This window comes from Durotheca rogersii (assembly GCF_024521655.1).
Source record: "Durotheca rogersii strain YMJ 92031201 chromosome Unknown GGS23scaffold_6, whole genome shotgun sequence".
NCBI lineage: Eukaryota > Fungi > Ascomycota > Sordariomycetes > Xylariales > Xylariaceae > Durotheca > Durotheca rogersii.
In genome coordinates, this window is record NW_026251237.1 from 465,889 (window position 1) to 488,984 (window position 23,096).

The following is a 23,096-nucleotide window of genomic DNA, read 5'->3' on the forward strand; positions in this document are numbered from 1 at the left end:
AGGGGGGGGTCTATGGACAGTATGTTAGTAATAGAGTCGGGGTACGGATACGGTAACTAAATCTAGTAAGGGTTACCTTAATTAGTCATTCTTTCGAAAGAGCTAAAAGAATTACAGCAAGGGTCGCGGTACCGACCTTATTACCTTCCCTTCTTATAATTTCAGGATGGTTTTTATAACTGCGTAGGAACCAATATCCAGACGGATATAATGTCTATATATTCCATAGGTACCTACCTACCTACCTACCTACCTACCTACCTACCTACCTACCTACCTATCTACCTACTTAGACCTACCTACCTAAACCTGTTATCTTCATCTTTTTTTTACAAACACCATGATCTACTACCCATCTTCGAACCTATCTTCGAACCTATCTGCGAACCTATCTACGAACCTATCTGCGAACCTATCTACGAACCTATCTGCGAACCTATCTGCGAACCTATGGGAGCTAGTTCAGGCATGTGGAGTCTATCTATCTTCGAACCTATCTACGAACCTATCTACGAACCTATCTTCGAACCTATGGGAGCTAGTTCAGGCATATAGAATCTATCTATCTTCGAACCTATAGGAGCTAGTTCAGGCGTATGGAATCTATCTATCTTCGAACCTATAGGGGCTAGTTCGCGCGTAGAATCTATCTATCTATCTTCAAACCTATCTTCAAACCTATGAGAGCTAGTTCAGGCATGTAGAATCTATCTATCTTCGAACCTATAGAAGCCAGTTCAGGCATGTGGAAGCTATCTATCTTCGAACCTATAGGAGCCAGTTCGCGCGTGGAATCTATCTATCTTCAAACCTATGGGAGCTAGTTCGCGCGCGTGGAATCTATCTATCTTCGAACCTATCTTCGAACCTATGGGAGCTAATTCGCGCGTGGAATCTATCTATCTTCGAACCTATCTTCGAACCTATGGGAGCTAGTTCGCGCGTGGAATCTATCTATCTTCGAACCTATGGAAGAGGTAGGTAGGTAGGTAGGTAGGAGGTTAGGAGGTAGGTAACAGACGTAAAAGATACAAAGGTACAAAGGTACGTACTTAGTAACATAGAGGTAACCGGGTAATCCTATAGAATATACCTTTTTTAAAATAAGGACATTATATCCGGATGATAACTATGTCGGGAAATGGTAATAATGTCAGCCTAGAGTTTAACTCACTCTTATTACGAGGCAGACACTATGTCCAGTCATAGAAAGGGTTGCTGACATAGTATCAATAGACCCCCCCCTCCCTGTATGGTATACCTAGGTGACACGGAATTACCTATGTACCTATTCTTGGCCTACGGGTAATTATTCCGTTGTCCGCATAACAGGGAAGATAAGATAAGGACCTTTTTTTTTTTTGGTAATGGGCAGCCCACTAACACAGCAAGGCGACGTACACATAGGTAGTAAACCAACCACCCAGCAAACCACCCAGTAGCAGACGCTGACTAGTGAGAGGAGAGCCATCATCGACAACAACCGCAGAGACGAGGAAGGGCGCCGCCCCCCCAACACATAGTACCGCCTCGCATCCACCGCTAGACTACGTAGGCAGTATGAAGCGCAAGTTGGACGAGAACGACGAGCCGGTCTCGACACCCACCTCTGGAGCGACCATCGCCACCTTCGCAGACCTCGGCCTTGACAGCAGACTCCTCCAGGCCACCGCGCGCCAGAACTGGCAGACGCCCACCCTGGTCCAGAGCAAGGCTATACCGCTGGCCATCGAGGGCTACGATGTGCTCGCAAAGGCCAAGACAGGCTCCGGCAAGACTGCCGCCTACCTTCTCCCCGTCCTCCAGGCCATCCTCAAACGAAAGCAGGTCTGTCGGAACCGGCCGGCCTCGCGCCATTCCGCGTCGCGGGACACTGCTAACCTCATCTCGCGCCAGGTATCCGCCGACTCCTATACCGCTGCCCTCGTCCTCGTCCCCACCAACGAGCTGGTGACCCAGGTTGCTAAGGTGCTCGACTCCCTCACGGCCTTCTGCTCCAGAGAGATCAAAGCCGAAAAGCTGTCGGACAAGCTCTCCGACGCCGCCCAGCGCGCTGTCCTCTCCGACACCCCCGACGTAGTCGTCGCAACACCCGCAAGAGCGTGGCACAATATCAAGAATTCTGCTCTTTCCCTCGAGAAACTGACACACCTCGTCCTGGACGAGGCCGATCTTGTGCTATCCTATGGCTACGACGACGACCTGCAGAACGTAGCTTCCTCCCTGCCCAAGGGCCTACAGACGACGCTCATGAGTGCGACGCTAACCCCGGAAGTCGACACGCTGAAGGGCCTGTTTTGTCGAAACCCGACAGTACTGGACCTCAAAGAGCCCGATGCCGACGGGGGAGGTATTTCTCAATATGTGGTCAGGTAAGTCGACGTCTCACTTTCGCACTGCGCATGGCGCTAACGGCCCCTAGATGTGGTGAAGATGAAAAATTTCTCCTTATATACTGCATGGTGAAACTGGAATTGATCAAGGGGAAGGCGATAATCTTCGTCGGCGATGTAGACCGGTGCTACCGTCTCAAGCTGTTTTTCGAGCAATTTGGTATTCGGAGCTGCCTGCTGAACTCGGAGCTGCCAGTCAATTCTCGAATCCACGCCGTCGAAGAATTCAACAGAGGGGTCTACAACATCATCATTGCCTCAGATGAGAACGAGGTAGTAGGTGACGAAAACGATCAGGCCGACTCGGCCAATCGAGAAGAGTCGGCAGATGACGCCAAGAGTGACCGTAAGAGCACTACCAACGCGGCCGAGGAGAGCCAGAGTACGACCATCACACCCCTAAGTAAAAAACGTAAAGCTTCACGTCATGACAAGAATTACGGAGTTTCCCGAGGGGTCGACTTCAAGAACGTCGCAGTGGTCATCAATTTTGACCTGCCGCTATCATCGCGCTCTTACCTGCACAGGATCGGGCGGACCGCACGTGCGGGCCAGACGGGCATGGCTTTGTCCTTCGTCATACCGAAGGATAAGTTTCGGAAGCATATGCCTACCAGCATCGCTACGGCGGAGAACGATGAAAAGGTGCTGTCCAAGATTATTAGGCAGCAGGAGAAGAAGGGTCATGAAGTCAAGGATTACAACTTTGACATGAAGGCAGTGGAGGCCTTTCGGTATCGAATGAATGACGCCCTTAGGGCCGTGACCAAAGTGGCCATTCGCGAGGCCAGGTTACGAGAACTCAGACAGGAATTGCTCAAGAGCGAAAGCTTGAAGCGGCACTTCGAGGAGAACCCGTTTGAGGTCCGCCATCTACGGCACGACGTCGAACTCCGGACGGCGAGGAGCCAGCCTCACCTGAAGCATGTACCCGATTACCTGCTACCGAAGGATGGGAAGAAGGCCATCACCTCGAACGAGGTCGGGTTCGTGCCGTTTAGAAAGGAACGCGACGGGAAGGGCCGGAAGGGCAAGTTCTTCAAGACTAGGGGTAGGCGGATAGCCGGACGTAAGAATGACCCATTGAGGTCGTTCAAAGCAAGAAAAAAGGCCAAGTAGTTCGATACTTGCGAGCTTACAGACGAGGATCACCCTGCATGGCATATCTCTTCTTCCAGTCATAGCTATAGATACCCACAATACTAAGTAAAGACCATTTACAGTGGCAATATCAAGCGAGCCACGTCGCCCTTGAGGTTGGAATATTGCAGATGACACGGGCCTCTCGATTGTGTCCGCCCATACCTGTCACCTCCACGGCCACGCCAGCCTATCTAGATAGACATCATTACATCCACACACACCGTTAACCCTCTAACTCACTAAGGAGGCGCTCCATTGTCTACTAGAACTAACCGGACCTCGTCATCCCTCACTACTCCCCCAGCCATGCTATTTTGAGAACCTGGCTCATATGCAAAAGCTAGAAGTTGTCACTTAACCCCAAATCGAAGCTTCTTACGTATTTCTGTTGGCAATAATATCCTGTGTTGCGGCGTATCTCAACGCTCAGCTAGCTCCTCGTGCCACTCGACGTGTACTCGTTTATGACTGCCACTTAGTCCTCCTCCGAGTGCCCGGAGAAGTAGTAGCTCGACGCAACACGCCGTCGAGACACCCTGCTCGCTAGACCCAGATACCAATCGCAGTTGGGGAAAGGGCAATATTCCTAATAGTCCCGAACAACAAAGACAACTTCCCACACAAGATTCTCCCCACATACGAAACCCCTGGCCCATATCTGCTGCCGCAAGTGCCTCTGCTTTACGCCCGGGTGACTTTCCCTACGTGTCTCTAGTCAGCGAAGTTTGACCTCGGGGTCGTCGTCAGAACCAGCCATCTCCGTATCCTCCCCCCTATTCCCTTCCATCCCCTCCTATTCCCCTTAACCCCTGTGACGTGCAACGTGCCTCGCCTTCAGCCGCCATCTTAATTACAACATTCCCATCTATCAACTATCTATCTAGAACTCGTCGGCAATCTCCTTGTTAGGGGACGCACATGCAGACGAGCGGCCGGGTTTCTCATCACAGCCTCTCAATTACGAGTTGGTAATCCTAACCCGTGGCGTCTGTGACTTCCCTCGCAGAGCAAGCCCAGTAAGCACTGTCAACATCTAGCCACGCAAGCACAGCGAGGCCAAGCTATTCGCCAGTGAGTCCGATACAAATATCCGCCACTTCTTTTGCCTTGGCGTAAGTATCTTCTATGGGATCTCTCGTGACATTGTTGCTGTTCGCCTCTCGTGCTGACAGGGACTAGCAGATATTACAGGCGTTTCTCTTGGCACCAGGTTTCGATCTATCCTCGTCGTATGAGATCTACTCACCGCTTTCCTGCGAGGGGCACCCGGTTCATCTTTTGCCAGCACAAGAGTGATAATCTAGAGCTACGCTCCAAGCGAGCAGAGAGTCTCGATGGGAGCAAGCCGCGAGGCTCAACAGGAATCGGAAATGGGCGAGCAGCAGGAGGACAACACAGCAGATATATCTGCTCAAGAAATGCTACGGCTCTTGAATGGCGTGGGGGAGGAGGAAGAGAGGAGGCAGGGGATGGAAGCCAACTCCAGCCTGCATGGCGACCATGGCCCTGATCAGGTGTCCCTGTCCATTGCGTCGACCGGGCGTCCACTGGGCCCGGACAATGAGTATTTGACCTCACAATGCCCTCCCAGTCAAGCCGCAGAAGAGCCTGTACAGCCGCAGTCTCAAACAGGGACATTGGGAGAGGCAAGCCGCCCACAAAGCCCTAACTGGAATCAAAATCCCCATCTAGACACAGAAATTTCTTCCGACAGCAGCAGCTTCAATTTCTCAACCCTCATCCGCACCTCCAGAACTGCAAGCAAGTCATCATTTCATCTTACTCAAGACCCCTTTTCCATCATTTCTCAGATACAGAAACGCCCTCCTGTCACGTTCGTAAGGAGAATCATCATGCCTTCCCAGAATGAAACGACTTCCAGCGGTGCCCAGGGCACCAACAACGCACCACCCCAGGCCCCTACTGAAGCCCCGACCAGCCGACGAGCGGTAATGAAGAGGAAATCATCTGCTGCAGCATCACAGCCAAAAAGACGTAAGTATATTCTTGTATACCCGGGCGGTTGGGATGATCTCGCCGCGGGCTGGAATATGTGCTAACACGATGGCGGTGTAGACAAGCCCTCTGATACCATAGAAACAAACGAGAAGGCCCCGGATGGATCCTGGAAGGTTGGTAGCACTCTTCGGAATCGACGGCGTGAAAGCCACAGAAAGCACGGAAAGCCTCGGCCATCTAACATGTCACCCCAACAGACGGAGCCAATGCGAAACATGGTAGATCGCTTTGGGACTCTGTCCCGGGCGCAGTACAACATGGCAATCATCGACGCCGCCAAAGCCGTGTTAAAGGACCACCCAGACCTCCTCGAGGCCGTCGGCAGTGCGGCCGCGGCCAAATACAAAAAGGCCATGGTCCATCATATTAAATCTGATAAGAGCTCCGCCGAAATGATGGTTTTTTTCCATCAGACGCAGGAGCCTGATTTCGACTTTCACTCCCCCGATGACCCGCACCAGTCAGAGGGACATGACGGCGCTGGTGAAGCCGATACCGACGCCGAGGACGGGGGCGAGGGCGAGGGCGAGGGCACCGCCGGCGCCCAAGACATCGAAAACTCGTCGGATAACTGTAAGGCCTCACGGCAGACCGCGGCACGCCCGAGAGCACGAGCTAACCCGCCTAGAAACAAATTTCATCTCGCTGCATCAGCACGCGGCCAGGAGCAGAAGATCCAGTCGTTGTTGTCGTCGTCTCGACGTCGACGAGGAGAAGACGAAGAACGTCGCTTGTCTAGGAAGCAGGTTTTCCTGCAAACAAAAAGAATCCAGGAATGGGAGTATAGAATTTGCAGTACCCGTGATACGGAAGGCGTTCTCTCGCGCCATCGTGACCATCGCCGTGACACCTATCCTCGTAACTATGCCCGTAGCCCCCATGACAACACCCCCAACCCTGTCCGCAAGCGCATCCATATCGGCAATAACATCACTAGCATCTCCTCCCTCCCTCCCACTCCCCCTTCCTCCCGTCCCTCCCTCACCGCCGACGACGACGATATCGAAGCTGAGCTCGCCCTGCTGCGGCCGCGCGCGGAGAGGCTTCCCGGGACCTTCCGCTCGCGCGACGCCGCTAACGCTCGGCTCGAGGACGTGGCGTCGCAGGAGGCCGTGCTGCGGGGGCCCAACGCTGCGGTGCGGCGCGACGTGCGGGCGCGGACGCCCCACGGGCTGCTGTGCGCGCGGCTCGAGCTGGCCACCGGCGAGCGCCGCGTCCTGTGGGTGGAGCGGCGTCTTACTGGCGTGCGGCGGCCCCGCGCGCCGCGGCGGCAGCGGAGAGGGAAAGGGCCCGACGGAGGTCGAGGCGCAGAGGAGGGCTGGCACCCGAGGCTCCCGCTTTACGTCGTCGAGTGCGAGTTCGTCACGAGGAAGGCCGACGAGGGGCCGCGGCGTGTGGTGCGACGGCGGGTGAGGAGGGTGAAGCAGACGAAGGAGAGGGAGGAGGAGGAGGCGAGCAAGACGGCAGGCGAGAGTGAAACCGGGGATGGTGAGGAAAACGAGGATGCGGAGAGGCAGTTAGCGGGGGGAGAAGAAGAAGAAGAAGAAGAAGAAGGGGGCTACGAGTCGGAAGACGAAGACAAAGACTACGACTACGAAGAGGTAGAAGAAGAAGAAGAAATCGTCGAGGGCGCCTTCACGGGGGACGTGGAGCTGGCACGGCTGCCGTTCGAGATCTTCACGGAGCAGGGGCTCGCAGACGCGCGGGCAGCGGAGCTGTTCCTGCGGCACTCGGCGGTACAGGAGGGGGAGCGCAACGTGCTCGACGACGAATGGTGGGCGCGGCGCGCGGTACCGGCGCACGACGCGGCGGCCGCGGCGGCGAGGGCGAGGGAGAGGGAGGGGCAGCAGGGGACGGCCGGGTACTGCGCCGAACTTGACGTCGGCGAGATGCGCACCCGCCTCGGGTACGACTCCCTCCGCGTCGCGGTCTACGCCGTCGGCGACGTCCAGGGGCCGCTTAACATCTGACGAGACAGATACGCACACGCAGAAAGAGAAAAAAAAGGGGGGGGGGGATACGGCGGTCTGTTAGGTATTGCTACCTAGCGAGGCCGGCCGGGCCGGCTCTGTATGAATCTATGGCTCTATCGAGGGATCTCTATCTGCGACGAGAAGGGGTGGTTGAGGGGGAAGGGGAGGAGTATTGGAGTGGATGTGTGGCTAGAAACGGCAGGGTAGGCAGGTCTTTGCGGAGGCCATGTTCGACGCAGACGGGATGCGGGTGCGCCCCGCGATGACTTGCTGGTCCAATTTGTCGGCCGCTGGCTCACGAGTCGGGGTCTCGAGTAGAGAGAGTTTCTAATACGAGATACGATGATATCTCGCCTGCTGACGGTCTGTCTCGTCCGCGAAGAGAGGGAACGGGCTGCTGACTGGGAGATAATGATGACGGCACAACACAAATAAGGCGACAAGGCAAAGCGCGGGAAGCCGGCCGGCGTACCCCCCCACGGCCGCTTGTCTAGGCGAGATGCCGTGAATCCAGACAGAGAGACAGACGGGGAGGGACTGACTGGGCCGAGTGCCGGAGTACTAGCTGGAAACTAGGCCAGCACTACTGGGGAAGCTGCGACGACCTCTCTCCAGGCCTCTCCGGCGCGGCGCGGCGAGGGAAGGCCCGCCTCGCACGCGGTCTCGGCTAAGCTGCCCGTGACGACCTCAGGTACCTTAGCTCTCAGGTACCTTAGCTACGGGGGCTAGGTACCTAAGCTAAGCTCCCACGCCGATTCCCGTAGCAGCTAGGTACGCGATGGATGTAAGGGGTGTGTGCCTTGGGCAGGTACGTAAAGTGCCTGCCCCGTCGCCCTTCTTCCATGCCGATATCTCCCGTCGCAAGCGGGCACCTGAGGCAAGGGCTACATGGGTAGGTACGTCCTAAGATGGGCACTTACCTTCGATACCTAAGGCAGAGATACGTACTTGTATTTACAAATTACCTACCTAGGTATGCCACTATTAGGAGGTAATACCCATACTATACTCATATATCAGCTACGCGGAAAGCGCAAGGGCTGAGCGCTGCCGACCAGCTGAGCCGACGCCAGCAAGTACACACCGTTTTGCTGCTCGTCATGCCGCTTTTATACTTGCTTAAAACGCTTAGTACGCAGGCGTCATCGTTTGGGGACGAAGGCATAATCCGCTCTCTTCTCTGTGTTTACAAACAGCTTTTGTTTACTCTGGTCCGATTATATCAGGTACCTTAAGCGGTATGCAACCCATGTAATAGATGTGCGCTTGCGTGTATACGTAGGCATAAAGTATAAGAGAATGTGTAGGGATTGAATTGTGTTTCCCCCCGTCGTTGCGGATACCTACTCATGGAGACCTGTCTATATCTTAGAAGGCTATAGATCTCTTCCCCTCCAGCGAGGTGCGTACTTCTTATTTATGCATAAAACTGTAGGTGAGATCGGTCCTAGGGGGAGGACCCTCTGGCGTGCACGTGAATTCCGCCCAGAGATCGCCCACGGTCCCCTTCCTCTTCACCGGGGCTTATTGGCCTAGTATCCATGGCTTGAGTCGAACATCTACCGAAATTGCACGCGGAGAGGTTGACGATGAGCCGTATGTACGTATATACATGCATACAAGCATGCATACACATGTTAGGAGGCATTCAAACCCGACGGGCAGACCTGGCGACCGTAGAACGGGCTGAGCAAAAAGGGGAGCGAAAGAAACCACACGGAAGGGAAAGGGAGCGTTGGCGCATACGAGGAGGCTAGCGGAGCTTTACCTTGGGTAGAAAGGTAGGAGGTACCTATTTAAGACAATGAGATGGAAGATCACCATCCACACCTTAGGCACATAACCCCTTCAATGGCATTAGACACATCTATCCGCACCCATCTAGACGTATGTTTATGTATATATACAGGATGCGCACGCCTCAGGAGAGAAATACCTCGATACTCGCTCTGGGCGGGAGAATGCGCGCGGGCTACGAATCGGTCCGTGCACCTATCGGTTGGCTAGGAAACGCGAGACCCGATTAGCGCTGCCCTGGATTCAGCTAGGGCAGTCACGGGCTTGGGCGGGAAGCTGGTGGGAAGCTGGCCGTACCCCGCCCCACTGCCCGCTAAGCCCATGTCTGTTTACATCCCGTCCTAGCGCCCGCCATCCCAAACAGCCAAATAACCTCTGGCACCTGTGCACCGCACCCTCGATAAACTACCCTCACCGTCACCACTTTCGTGCCGTTGCCTCTGCGTGCCATTCCTCCCCCCATCACCATCTTTGTTGTCTTTCCCTCTCCTCCCCTCCCCCCTTCGGAACTGAGAGATACACAGCTGGCTAATTCCCGCCCTTGGTGCCCGTTGGCGACGGTGATATTTGGCATTTATCCCCCTTATTGTTATTCTTTCCCATCGCCCCCTACCTCCCGCCCTTATCTCGCTTCTGTAGCGAGGAGGCCCCGTTCTCCCATCGCCGAAGCAGGGCTACGATCGATCAATCCGTCGGTCCCGTGCCAGTCTAACTATTCCAAGCTGAGTATCTATCGACGTAAGTCAACCGGAACGACATCGCCTGGCTGTGCCGCCGGTGCCCAGCATCCTTTCTCTTGTGCCGCCCTCCGCATCTCCCTCCCCCCAGGAGAGATGAATTAGGCGAGAGAGCTTGACGGCAACCGCAACGAAGTTATCAGTCAACATGGCCTCTGAAGAGCAGCCGGTAAGTAGATATGGCCACGTCCTAGGAATGCACACCGAGACATTAACAACAAACCCCGTCCCTAGGTCACCCAGCCGTTGCGTATCTCCAAGGCTAACACCCCCTCTTCGTCGCCGACTAAGAGTAGCATTCCTCGGCCCCTGTCTGAGATCTCAGCCACAGAGCAGCGGCGCAACTCGCCTAGCTGGATCCAGTCTCCCAAGGTAATTCAGGCCCTGCCTGGGCGGGCGCAGTGGGATCCGAGGCTAATGCTTATGGTGCAGAAGATGGGTCTGAATACCGACTCGTCTCCATTCCAGTCCTCCCCTCTGGATGGCGCCGCCTCGCCGCGCCTGTTCTGGCAGAACCGCAACATCAATAACCGCATCGAGAATGAGCTGTATGGTGGCCGAACCGGCTCTCCGTCGCCTAATAGGCGGTCTTCCATTGAGCGCTTGCAGAAGGCGTCGCGAGTGAAGAACAGCACCATGTTTGCGCGGGAGCAGAAGCAGGAGTATGACCCGACGCGCTTTCCAACCCTCGAGCGCCCCCTCGCCAAGGTGCAGGGCAATGCTTACGGCGGCGCGGGCATTGGCGGCTTTCGATCGACGCATGGCCGTTCGGACAGCCAGTCGAGCATTCCGCTTTTGAGCTCTCCTAGACCTCCCCCTCGCCCGACCCCAGCGCCAACCGGGCCGCAGACCCCTAGCAAAGAGCAGACGTCTCCCATGAAGTCGTCGTTGTCTTCGACTCGCTTGAGGAATGATCAGGATTCTCCGGGCGGCGACGTATTCTCGGACAATTCGTTCCACGAACACCAGCTTCCCAGCGGCAAGTTCCTGCACCGTCACGCCAAGTCTGTCACGTTCGATGCAGCGCCGCCTCAAGTAAATGAGTACGAGATGGCAACCCCAGATATGTCTTCTGTCGGCACTGGTTCTCGAGAAGGTAGCTTTGAAGATGACGATGACGACGACGATTACCTCTATGAAAACTACCCCGGCGACGATGCTCATGGCCAAGACGATAGCTTCGACGCGACGCTGGAGGATACCGACAAGACGCCGGTGGTGGGTCCTGACGATTGGCGTCAAGATCGGGATACTCGTTACGATAGTAGCCCGATGCCTGAGGGCTTCCCATCTCCGGCTGCTACTACCCGCCCACAGCATTCCCGCACCGATTCGTCCACAACCTCTAGCAGTGACCATCGGCCACTGCCACCTCTTCCGGGCGTGGGCCATGCTAGATCTCAGTCTGCCTCTTCAACCGGATATCCCGCCGCAGCTGAGCGCATGGTTGGATCGCCACGGAGCCTCCCTTCACCGCCACCTGCGACCGCAGGCAAGCCCGAGATTCATAACATTGGCAACGGCAATATGTCTCTAGAGGAGCGACTGAAGCTTATGATGCTGTCGGACGAGACGAGCCCTAAGTCTGCCAGTGGCGCCGAGAAGTCTTTCGCGGAGCAGCAGAGAGAGCGTAGGATGAGGCGAGCTGGTCCTCATAATAGGGCTACGAGTCCTACGCCGGAGCGCGAGGACCTGGAAGCTGAAGGAAACGAAGAGGATGACACCGTCGGTGATCTTTCGGGTTTCGACATGGATTACCAACTTCCTAGCATCTCTCGTCAATCGATCCTGCGTCGTGTTAATGGCAACAAGGCATTCGAACGAGAATCTGACTTCAATTTTAATTCGCCAGCTCCCGACACCAGTCCCTCCCGTGAACTTCCCTACGATCCTGATGTTCCGATCGCTAGTATCGAGGACTCGGTTCTAGATGATGATGACGAAAGCGAGGGTAGCGTTGTTCTTCACGAGAACGAGGAGGGCAAGGGCGAAACCTACGATGCCTATCCGCACTCCGAGGATGGAGGGGTATCGCCTCAGAAGGATGAAAAAGAGAAGCATGATGAGGATGATCGAGAAGAAGACGATGACCTAGATGACGACGAGAGTCATTACTCCGATGATGTCTCTGAAGTCTCTGAAGAAGAGGTCGAGAAGCCACAGCCTGCGGTCGCACAGCCTGAAGAAGAAACGGTCACAACGCCCCGAGCGGCCAGCCCCCCCATACCTGAGGGTACCATTACGAATTTCAGCGCTACACTTCCCAAAGTGAGCAGTACGTCTAAGGAGCCTGAGTTTACGCGTAGCCTGCAATCATACATGCTCCCGAAGCCTAAAGAGCAGGGTGCCCTCACTCATCTGGAGAGCCACAAGATGTCTGATGCTCAGGCGTACTTAAAACGGCCTGATACCCCGGAAAAGCCTTTATCAAAGGCACTGTATGACGGTTCGGGATGGGGCGACCCAGAAGAGGAAGAAGAGATGCCTGGTACCCCCGAGTCCGTCATCCACCACCCCGTCTCGGACGATTACGATGACGATGAGGAAGACGAGATGGAAGATGAGACAATTGAGGAGGAGCCTCCAGCGGCGGAGAAAGAGGAGACTGAGGAGACTGCGGCAGTTGAGGTAGTGGTTGAACCGGCCGACGAGCAGAGCGACGAAGAGCCCGTCGAGTCACCCGCAATCCCTGAGCAGGAGGCGACCATCAAAGCTTCCGGCTCCAAGCTCAAGACTCGCGCGTCTGCGACCCCGTCTGACATCATGGCTATGCGTGAGGCTCGCCGGCAAGTGAGCCGCGAGATTGCGCCCGATGTCCCGCCTATTCCGGATAGACATCGCAACCGCCTCTCTCGGGATCTGGCGCCAGACCAGCTGACAGTCCCCAGTGGTGATGACTTCCTAGAACGTCACCCAAGCTTCAAGCAACGCAGCTTGACATTAGATCTCGACTTAGGCCTCAGTCTCGACCAGGACTTTGAGCGAGTCATTGAGGCACAAAAGGTCGAGCTCCAGAATTTTCCCTACAGTTACCATCTTCTCGCTGCAAGCAACAGCCCGACGAGACAAGTGTCTCGCTCTACCTCCAGAAACAAGGACGACGGAGACCACACTTCTCAGCCGGAAACGCATGCTAACATCAGTTATCGTAAACAGCGCGGCTACCTCATGCGTCAAAACACGAAACTTGTCACCGCCAGCGACAAGGATACGGAGGAAGCCCGCGCCGGAACTCGCTCGGCTGGTAACTCGCCGATCAAACAGCAGCGACCGCAGTCGTGGACGGTCGAACCTTGGAATGGTAAGCACAGGAAGAGCATTAAGAAGCGGACTGGACCGACCACGACGGGCCCGATGCCGCCTATGCCCGGCCGCGATAGCAACTCCACAGCCGTAAGCTCGCTACCCGAAGAGGACAGCCACGAGCTAGCCACCGAAGAATGCGGCGAGCGGGGCAGATTGTTCGTAAAAGTCATGGGTGTGAAGGACCTCGATCTTCCCCTTCCTAAGAGTGAGTTCTTGCTGGAGGGCAAACCCTCATCTCCGTCTCTGTTTTGTGCGCATTGTGTAGATGCTAACTATCGCTAGATGAGAGAACATGGTTTAGCTTAACGTTAGATAACGGCGTCCACTGTGTTACCACTGCTTGGCTCGAGTTGGCCCGCAATGCGCCGATCGGGCAAGAGTTCGAGCTTGTCGTGCCTAATGAGCTGGAATTTCAGCTCACCCTAAACGTGAAGTTGGAGCGCCCCGAGCCTCAGAGCGTTCCGGTCTCGCCGACCAAGGTACCTAAGCCAAAGACTTCCACCTTCTCCCGCGTTTTTGCTAGTCCGAAGAAGCGGAAAGAGATGGAAGCTCGCCAGCGAGCAGAGGAGGAGGCGTATGCCCAGGCCCAGCGGGATGCCGCTACTAAGCAGAGAGGCCTCATACCCTCCGCGTGGGATCTCCTGTCTCCCCTAGCAGCAGATGACGGAAGCTTCGCCCGCGCGTACGTCTGCCTCAAAGAACACGAATCTCGTTGCTACGGCCGGCCTTATATGGTCGAAGTCGCAACCTACAACGAATGGGCAACCGAGGAGGCTGGCTTCGCAAGCAGCGTCAAGACCAAGCGCACCGGTGTGTCCAGCAATTCAGTCGTGCGCCGGGCGCCTTACAAGATCGGGAAGCTTGAGGTGCAACTGCTTTTTGTGCCACGGCCCAAAGGCTCTACGGATGAGGACATGCCGAAGAGCATGAACTCGTGTATCCGAGAGCTCAAGGTCGCAGAGGAGAGGCTGAGCAGGAACTGGGAGGGTCACTTGAGTCAGCAGGGTGGTGATTGTCCTGTGAGTCCCCAGACACAAACCTTGACCAGAAGCGCGCGAATACTGACTGATGTGGTAAATAGTATTGGCGCCGTCGTTACTTCAAGCTTGTCGGCACGAAACTTACTGCTTATCACGAGACAACACGCCAGCCTCGTGCAACTATAAACCTCTCCAATGCCAAGCGTCTCATCGATGATCGGCGGCAATTGACGAACCCCGAGACCCTGGGTCGCAATGGCAAGAGACGCCGCTCCGCCTTCGCGGAAGAAGAGGAAGGCTATATGTTTGTCGAGGAGGGTTTCCGAATCCGCTTCAACAACGGCGAGGTCATCGATTTCTATGCCGACACTCCCGAAGACAAAGACGGCTGGATGAACGTGCTAGGCGACGTCATCGGCCGGGGACCTGAAGATGACGACGGCGCCGGTTCGCCTAACGGCCGCCGGAAGTGGTGCGAACTTGTCCTTAAGCGCGAGGAGGCGCTCAGGAAGCGCGCCGAGGGCAGGCGAGTCCACTCGAGGACGAAGAGTATGATTATCTGAAGAAATGAGCCGACGGCGCCAACTTTTTTCACGATTCCATGCCCCTTGACGGAACGTCAAGCACGCAAACGAGGAAACGACAATTATGCCGGATACGATTCCACGATCGATGATCCACGCACGAACTCATGATCGGTATCGCGGCGCCACTAGGAGTTCGGCCTTCCTCCCTGCCACATATGCAACTCCACCCGTCGACCAGACCTGTCGCGGGGAAACACATCGCCTCCTATATGTCTTCGTCCACTACTCCTACTGCTTTTACGCCCCCTTCCCGTCAGGTTATGGAAGTGCGGGCCTACCCACCTCTCTTTCTTTCTTGCCAATCCTCCTTTTCTTTTCTGTCGCATAACGTACCATTCATTGTACAAGTCTGATTCCCTTTTTTTTCGATTTCCTTTTCTCGTTCGTTCCCCTCGACCCAATTCACGACGCGTCTTCGTCGCCGTCCATCGCTCTCGACACTGCCTTTCCCACACCACGCGAGCCGCGAAGGATAGGATTTTGTTTCTTTTCTCTCTCTTTTTTATATATATGGAGCAGTAAGAGAAGGGAGGAGGAAGAACATTGGGGGGGATCCCCGAGAGGAAAAAGAAACCTGAAAAAAAAACCTACACTGTTTTCTTTTTCCTTTCCCCGCGGGATCAGACGTGAAGATGGAGGCCCGGCGCTTTCTCTCCCTCTCTCGGCGGAAGGCTGATCCGGTCTGAGTTGAGCTCAGGAGGTGGAAGACCAGGGAGCAGGAAGGCGGGAGGGGAGTAAAGAGAGGTTGTGCGGTATGCATGCATGGACACCGGGCTGGGGAGTTTTTGTGTTGGGAGTAAAACTTTCCGTGCCGAGGGAAGGGGGCGTGCAGTTTGGTCTCGAGGCATCGCGCGATCCTTGTGTTGTGTATATCGAGTATAATAAAACTTCACTTGCAAACATACGTATACATCTCTCGGTCCGGGGTGCGTCTTCTCGCTCGCAGCCATTGTTCTTCGCGTAGCTTAGTCATGCACGTTTAGTATTCCTATACTGAACGCGCCGCGCGCAAAGGGTCCGTGGCCAGGGCCTTAGCGATGCCGACGCGATAAAAGGCATCGGGAAACCGCCGTGGGGTATTTTTTCAGGTATCCATTTCGTATTCGACGCCAAGGCCGAAGAAAGCTGCTTTTGCACGCCGCCGCCGCCGCCCGTCATCTCACCCGCCGCCCACCCATAGCTCTCTACATATACGGGCACACTTTCTCCCTCTATCCACCTGGATCCTCGTCCGGACGCCGTGCAATTTAGCTGATTCTCTACCCTTGTGTGGGGGGGGGGGGGATTTAACAGCCGCCAGCCAGCCTTAGGCCTCTAGCCTACTATACTAACCCTCTAAGGGTATATATGTATACCTCGACGTCGAGAAAAAAAAAAGCGAGAAGCGACTTTTTCTTTCCGCGGACAAACGAGAATGTGAGAAAGAGAATTATCCACCTCCCCTTCCTTCCGCCTACCCAGGTTTCCTCCCCTGCTTCTCACGTTGTGGTGGTCCTGCTTTTTTCTTCCCGAGGAAAAAGAGCGAAGAAAAAAAAAAGCTTCAACCGAGGGTCCACACCGGGGCCTTGACCAAGACCTGCCGCCCTCTCACCTCGACTGCCACAAATCCTGCGAAACGAACTCTAGAGGGGTCTTTGGGGGGCGCTGCTGTCGACGTCGTCGCGTCAGTAAGAACCGAAGCCGTGCTACCTTTCCTGCTTGACGGGTATGTCGACCCGCTGAGCATTGTTAACATACCGCTTTTCGTTTTTTCCCGTTTTGCGGTCTTGTCGCCGTCTTTGTCGTTGATTTCGTCGGCATCGTCCACTGCATCTGGTAGCGGGGGCAACCCTGTCTTTTCCGGCTCCATGATGTCGAGTTGTATGGAATCCCCAGGTAGGGGGTATGTGATGGCGACATCGCGACTCTCCAAGGGTAAGTTGGCCGCGATGCCCACGGCTAACTCGACAATCATCGACGAGCTGCCGTCTACATCCGCCGGCGGAGGATCTGCCAGGTATTGGAATAGCGTTGCTGTGAGGTTGCTGGTGGCCACCTTGGTGAAATCCGCTCGGTACTCGGCACTCTCGGGAGCCTGGAGCATGTGTTGGAGACCCTCCAGGGTGGCCATTCGCCAGTTCAACACCTTTGCCGTTAACGCATCGTATTCTTCCTGGCTGTTTAGCGTGTAAGAGAATCTGCGGATGTTATGCTCTATCTGCTTCAAGTGGGAGCTCAAGTGCAGCTCGAGGGAAGGGTGGAAGCATTTGTTGAAAATTTCTTCCACTATCCACCGAACAATCACAGCTCGGCCGACGGCAGTCATTTCTTGCTTGCCAGTCTTGATCGCATCCGGGCTGACATATCGCTCGATCCAACCCGGCAGCGTCCTCCAATCCTTACGAATATTGAACGACAAATTGTTTATCGCGCCGTTGAGCCGGTTGAACCGAGTTAAGTACTCGTTGTCGTCGAGGGCCGTCCGAGACTGGGACATTCGTTGATTCGCGACAGCGTTCTGCAACTGCTCGACTTGTCCGGTTAATTGTTCGATCTGCGACTTGCCGTCGAAATAGAGCCTCTTGACATTTTTGTATTTGGTCACTAGAATAGGACGTAAGCAAGACTGTCGTTAATATTCTCTTCTTCTTCAGAGCTCTCTTACATAAGTCCTTGAACTGCTTTTCGGGATCTGCTGCCTCTCGATCCGTCGATGGTTGGGGGCTGTTCCGACCACCTTCGGGGCCGGGCCCGTCAAATTGCGGCCGATCTTGCACACCGCTAGTGCGGTAATTCTGCGGCGTACCGGTCACGCCAGGCGTAGGTGGAAGAGGGTTCATTGCGGTTAAAGGCCCTTGGCTATGTCTATAGCCAGGTGGAGGGCCTGGGGGAGGTTCGATAACACGCAATTGCTTATCGTGGTCGCCTGATCTACGACTCTGAATAGGTGCTCCCGGCGGCGGCGCCATAATACCCTGCTCTATTGATACGGTGGGGTGTATATGGTTTGTTAAATTCTGCGGATCCTGTTGCACGAGGTTCACGGCGGGTGAATCGTGTGCAGACTGTGAATTGAGTGAGTGCTGTTGCAGTTGCTCTGAATCCGATTCAGGCGATTCATGTGATACCTGCGATACAGTCTCCGGATTTGGTGTCTGCGGACCTGCCGTGCTAAGATGTCCAACAAAGAGGGAGGGCCGACGATTTCCAGCCGGATATTGGTCGTAGGGAGTTGCGTATTGGTATTGGTTTTGTGAAGGGTCGACTATGACCTGACCGCCGTATAACTGCTGATGCTGGTCTGCTTGCCCCTGGACCAGGGCCTGTGCCTGTGCCTGTGCCTGTGCCTGTGCCTGGGCTTGTGCCTGAGCCTGGGCTTGCAACTGGGCTTGATGCTGGATAACGGCTTGCTGCTGATGGAAGGCGAGATCTTCCTGCCCGTAGGGCGAGGCGTCGGGGTTAGAATCGGCGGGAACTTGTCTGATAGTGGTCTGGGGAAGGTCTTGGTGAGTCTGTAAAAGCATTTCTTGGTTAGAACGAGCAGAGCGAGCAGAGCGGTAGGGGTCGTTAGGGTCGCGTACGGGTTGGATCGGCGACTGGTGGCTGCGCGAGCTCGAGCTTCGGGATGGGTCCCAGTCGGGATGATCTATAGGCCGAGATAGCAGTGGGCTCCCTCTGATAAGGGGGTTGTTGCTCGCCCGCTTCGAAGGTCTGCGGCTCAACCCGGAGGTGTTGTCGTAGGAACCGTCCTGGTAATGATCCGAGGTAGGTCGGCTCGAGGAGGTGGCGCCGGACAGGATGTTCTTGATGAGCTTTCGCGCCGATCGCTTCGGCTCCGCAGGGGCGCTTTGGATATGCAGTACGGCTGGCTGGGCGGGAGGGGCGACGGGAGAAGACACGGTCTGGGGCAGGTTGTCGACGGAGCCAGAAGCGTGACTGAACGAATGCTGAGTCTGGAGCGGGTTTAATTGGGAATATCTTGCAGACTGCGAGCGCGAAACCAATTCGGCGAAATTGCCGTGGGGCTGCTGTCGCGCAGGATAAGCAGTGGCGGGAGTGGCCTGGTTGAGGGGTATCGTATTAGTGGGCAAATGGTTTGGGCTGGTGCCGAATGCCTCTAGGGGTTGGGCCGGCTGGCCTGGCTGGCCCAACGGATGATGGTGCGGGTGCGGGTGCGGGTGCTGATGCTGATGCTGGTGCGAAGGAGTATGTGGAGTCTGCGGTTGACCCTGCGGTTGGGAAAGCCTCGAGTCGACCTGCTGCAGCGGCGGCGGTGGTGGTGGAAAGGAGTCGCTGGAACTGAGGCCGATTGACGAGGCTGAAGGAGATGCGGTATTATTAGGGTCGGCGACGGGGCCGGTAACGGGGACGGACACGCCAGTGGAAGAGACCCGACGGCCACCAGAGGCAGATCCAGGTCCAGCAGCGACGCCGGGTGACGAGAGCGAGGTGGTGGACGAGGTGGCAGCAGTGCCGGCTTGTTGCGAGTGAGGATGATGGGGCAGTGCACCAGCTCCACTGCCCACCGACGGCTGCTGATGGGATAGATGGTGCTGGTGCTGCTGATGGTGATGCTGCTGTTGCTCGGCCAGATTATGCTGGGAACGATTGCTGTGCTTGCCAATGCGACCGAACGAGGGCATAATGGTATTATTGCGTCAGTCCTCGCTCGCTGACTGAATCGGGACCGTTTCTCTTTTTGTTTTCCCGCTTGCCTGTTGTTTGCTCGCGCGCGCGGTCCCTCTCTCTCTTTCTCTCTCAGAATGTGCTATTTTTGTTCTGCGCGCTCGCTCGCTCGCTCGCTCTGTGCGTCTTCTCTATTCCGCTGCCGCAGAGTCCCAGGTGCGCAGGAGACCAGCAGCGAGAGAAGAAGCGGGTGAGGCAGAGGCAAAGCACCGAAACAAGCCCACGTCGACCACTTTCCTTTCCCCGTGCAGCAAGAAAAAGGGATGGCTTGATTGAAACGATCTGGCTTATTCCTCCTGTTCGAGATACGCCCCCGTCTGATTCGACATTCGACTACCTGCGGGGATCGAGTTTGCACGCATGCACCTCTCTACAGGGGTACTCGTTCTGGGGGGCTGTGCTGACGATGTTGCCTTTCCCGCTCTACTGTGATTACTTCCCACTGCTTTGGGCCGGCGGGTGCTGGTGCTGGGTCGGGCTCGCGCTGGCTGGCTGGCTGAAGACCGGCTTTGCGCGTTGAGCTCTTCGCCAGACGTCCAAGTGGGCGGGGGCGTGATTGGAGGTAATAAAAAATAGGTTAGGTCTCAAGAGATATTGAGATTAGCTGTATCTCTTCCCCTCTCTGCGTGCGTCTCTCTCTCCGTCTTTCGCGTACCGCCCTCCTCCTTTTCTTATTTCCCCCTTCTCACCTCCTTTTCCTTCGAGACGACACAAGGGATGGTACTACTCCAACTGCCAATGGGCCGTGGGAACTGGACGGCGACGGCTATCCAAAATTAAAATTAAAATAAAAATGGCGAGCAGGTTACAACGGCCTCAGATGGCAAAGGGCCTTGACATTTAGAATAGGACGAGGTAAGACAATGAAGGAGGGGCACGAAACCGTGCGTTACTAGCCAGCGACACAAAGGCGAGCGACAAGTCAGTCCGCAAGAAGCCGCATAGGCATGTAGATGAATCGGTCGATGGGAGGGACGAGCAAGAGGCACGAGCAAAAAGGAAATAAAACCCGCACCCAAGGAGATGATACCGAGGGAACCCAAGGACAGGACAGAGAGAGAGGAGAGAGGGAGAGGGTCTTTGGATGAAGAGGGGGGTTTGAATGAAGGTGGGAGGAAGGGTGGGCGAGGAGGACGTCTACCTCGACCTAGGTAACCTACGTAGGTAACTAACCTCCCCTTAGTCGGGTGGAGCGTTCTCCGGCCGGCGTTGGGGTACATGGCCAGCCAGTAACTGGTCCGTTAGTTATTGTCATTTGCTGCTGTCAATTACCCCAGGTAATCGCCTCCCCCCCTCTTCCCCTCTCACTCTTTGTCTCTCGAATGTCTCTCGAGTTGTCCAACGCGGTAGGTGAGTGTGCCCCTATACACTCTCTCGGGTACCTAGATACCTAATGTACCTACCTCACCCTCCTAACCCTAGGTACCTGGAAGTACCCGACCCTAGGCAGACTCCGGCCTGTCTTTAGCACCAGTAGCGGCAGCAATGGTGGCTGGCCGTAGCAACAAGTAGCGGCCGACTTCAACCCTCCTCGCCTCCGAGCTTCCGACGGATCGCGACAAGGGTTTGGACTGCCCGCAATGGCGGAGGTGCTGAGGTATCTACGCGTAAAGTAGCCTCTCTCTCCCAGTTCCTCAGACGCGACATATGCCAAAACAGGGCAAGGTTGGCCACCTGGGCAATCTAACTGTGATCAGGCTAACCGGAAGCGGAAAGGATGCGTGGTAGGCGGTACCTTATTCCTGATACGATTTGTACCGTGAGTACCTGCTCCGAAGGGACTCGGTCGAGTCCCTGATACCTTTTACCTACCTATGCCTAGAGGGGCGGGGTAGGTCGACTATAAGGTACCTAACCTCAGGCACCTAGGTGGAAGTGCTATGATGTTGCCGACCCGTGGGTACCCTCCGAGGTGCCCTCCAAGGTACCCAGCACTCTCTATAGTACAGGTGCTAGAGGTGGACGTGTCCTCACCATTTAGATTTCTGTCGATCTTTCAAATGGTTCCGAATCCGATTGACCCGCTCCGCATTAAACATCATCATCCTCATCATCCTCATCATCAATAATGGCCACCTTACGTGGGAGCAGAGCGGTGCCGTAGATCGCGCTGTCGCTGCCAGCTCGCCAACCCACCCGCTCCCAGGGTAAGAATATGTACCTACCTATCCCTCCACGCGTCAGAGATTGCCTATAAATTCGCTCGTGCCGTTACATCGGAGGAACGTGCTGCCCACCCGCTGAGGCTTTGGGGCGCGTCCACCTGAAGTCGCATCGCCCGCCCACGTCGACCTTGTGCCCAGCGTGTCGCCCCCGATACCACCCCTATCGCAGTATATATGCCGCAAGAGGCCCGGTGCTAATGCGGAACCAGATACGTCGGGGCAAACTGGTATAGCGTACAGCCCCGAGGCGCGCGCAGTGCCACCGCGCCCGCCCGCGAGGAAATCAGGGCCTCCGCGCAGTAGGGTTCCATCTGAGGAGGGAATCCCTTGCTCCCCCATCCCCTGCCGACCCAAACCCTTAGCTGCTGCTTATTTTCGCCGTGCTATTTATAGATCTGGCCTAAGACTGACGCAGCCACCGGACGGGGGGCTTAAACTTTGCTCACGATTCCGGCGAGACAGACGTCATTCCCGCTGCAAGTCGGCGAGACATTTCGTACCGCAGGCGCCAATCAGGCCATATACACCCAGATGGGAGGGGCGACGTCTGGCGCCCTTTGTGCGGCATAATACCCGAACCGTGAGGCATCAATGTCTTCCTTCATCGGGCCCGATATGAACCGCCCAGGTTGCGGTCCGGGAACTGCGAGAGGCTACGTTACCCCTGGAGCTATCGTGAGCCGCCAGACTCTCGGTGCCAGTTATATGTAGTAGCATTCGATAACGAAGAGGATGGGTGGCAACGGTAGCTTCACAATGGATAGTCCATGGCCAACATTGCAGCGCTCGCTCCAAAGCCACCCCACGGTCAGACCCACGCACGCATGCGTGACGCGCTCGCTCCAAAGTCATCGGACCTAGTGCTCCGCGCAGACCAGTTTGTGGACGACCGGTGGTAAGAAATTTGCTTACGATTACCTCTGCGCGTCAATCGCATCCCCGTCAGACGCTCAGAACAGCGCCTAACTCCCTCTCTCTCTGTAACGAGGCATGCCCTACCCAGACAGACAGGAGAGAACGCTGACGGGCGAGAGCCTCGGGGGAGACGCCTTCGGGCAGTTGTAAGACGGTATCCGCTACCAGCCACAGACAGGGCAGATCCTCGCTACCTCTTTCTTTATCTGGGCTTATAAACAGCCAAGAAATTCAAGATGAAAGGTGTGCTAATCGGGTACCATATCTCCTCGAGGACACTGTGTATATTATTACACTGCCCAAACTACCTTTCAGAACGAGCGCCTTGCTGAGGGTTAGAGAGAGTTCGGCGCCAAGGTATAGGGAGATTGCTCTCGTTGAACTAGCCTCAGGAAGCTTGGTTTCGCATATCTTTA

General features: G+C 55.7%; 4 protein-coding genes across 4 annotated transcripts; 3 read left to right on the forward strand and 1 right to left on the reverse strand.

Annotated features, from left to right (window-relative positions):
* The first annotated feature begins 1,368 nt into the window (after positions 1-1,368).
* GGS23DRAFT_560795 (DEAD-domain-containing protein) lies at positions 1,369-3,756 on the forward strand. The gene is made up of 3 exons (XM_051515909.1): positions 1,369-1,827; positions 1,897-2,372; positions 2,423-3,756. The coding sequence occupies exons 1-3, from the start codon at positions 1,561-1,563 to the stop codon at positions 3,510-3,512; spliced, it is 1,833 nt and encodes a 610-aa protein (XP_051373276.1). The 5' UTR covers positions 1,369-1,560; the 3' UTR covers positions 3,513-3,756.
* A 1,633-nt stretch (positions 3,757-5,389) lies between these two features.
* GGS23DRAFT_619181 (uncharacterized protein) lies at positions 5,390-8,088 on the forward strand (the record flags this gene model as incomplete). The annotated part of the gene is made up of 4 exons (XM_051520995.1): positions 5,390-5,531; positions 5,613-5,668; positions 5,753-6,128; positions 6,210-8,088. The coding sequence occupies 4 exons, from the start codon at positions 5,390-5,392 to the stop codon at positions 7,523-7,525; spliced, it is 1,890 nt and encodes a 629-aa protein (XP_051373277.1). The 3' UTR covers positions 7,526-8,088.
* Positions 8,089-10,210: 2,122 nt separating this feature from the next.
* Positions 10,211-15,409, forward strand: GGS23DRAFT_619183 (DUF1709-domain-containing protein; the record flags this gene model as incomplete). Its single annotated transcript, XM_051520996.1, has 5 exons — positions 10,211-10,231; positions 10,297-10,434; positions 10,495-13,573; positions 13,651-14,387; positions 14,450-15,409. 5 exons carry the CDS (start codon positions 10,211-10,213, stop codon positions 14,909-14,911), a joined length of 4,437 nt encoding a protein of 1,478 aa, XP_051373278.1. The 3' UTR covers positions 14,912-15,409.
* Positions 15,410-16,083: 674 nt separating this feature from the next.
* Positions 16,084-19,557, reverse strand: GGS23DRAFT_619185 (uncharacterized protein; the record flags this gene model as incomplete). The annotated part of the gene is made up of 2 exons (XM_051520997.1): positions 16,084-17,518; positions 17,580-19,557. The coding sequence occupies 2 exons, from the start codon at positions 19,555-19,557 to the stop codon at positions 16,476-16,478; spliced, it is 3,021 nt and encodes a 1,006-aa protein (XP_051373279.1). The 3' UTR covers positions 16,084-16,475.
* Between the last annotated feature and the right edge of the window lie 3,539 nt (positions 19,558-23,096).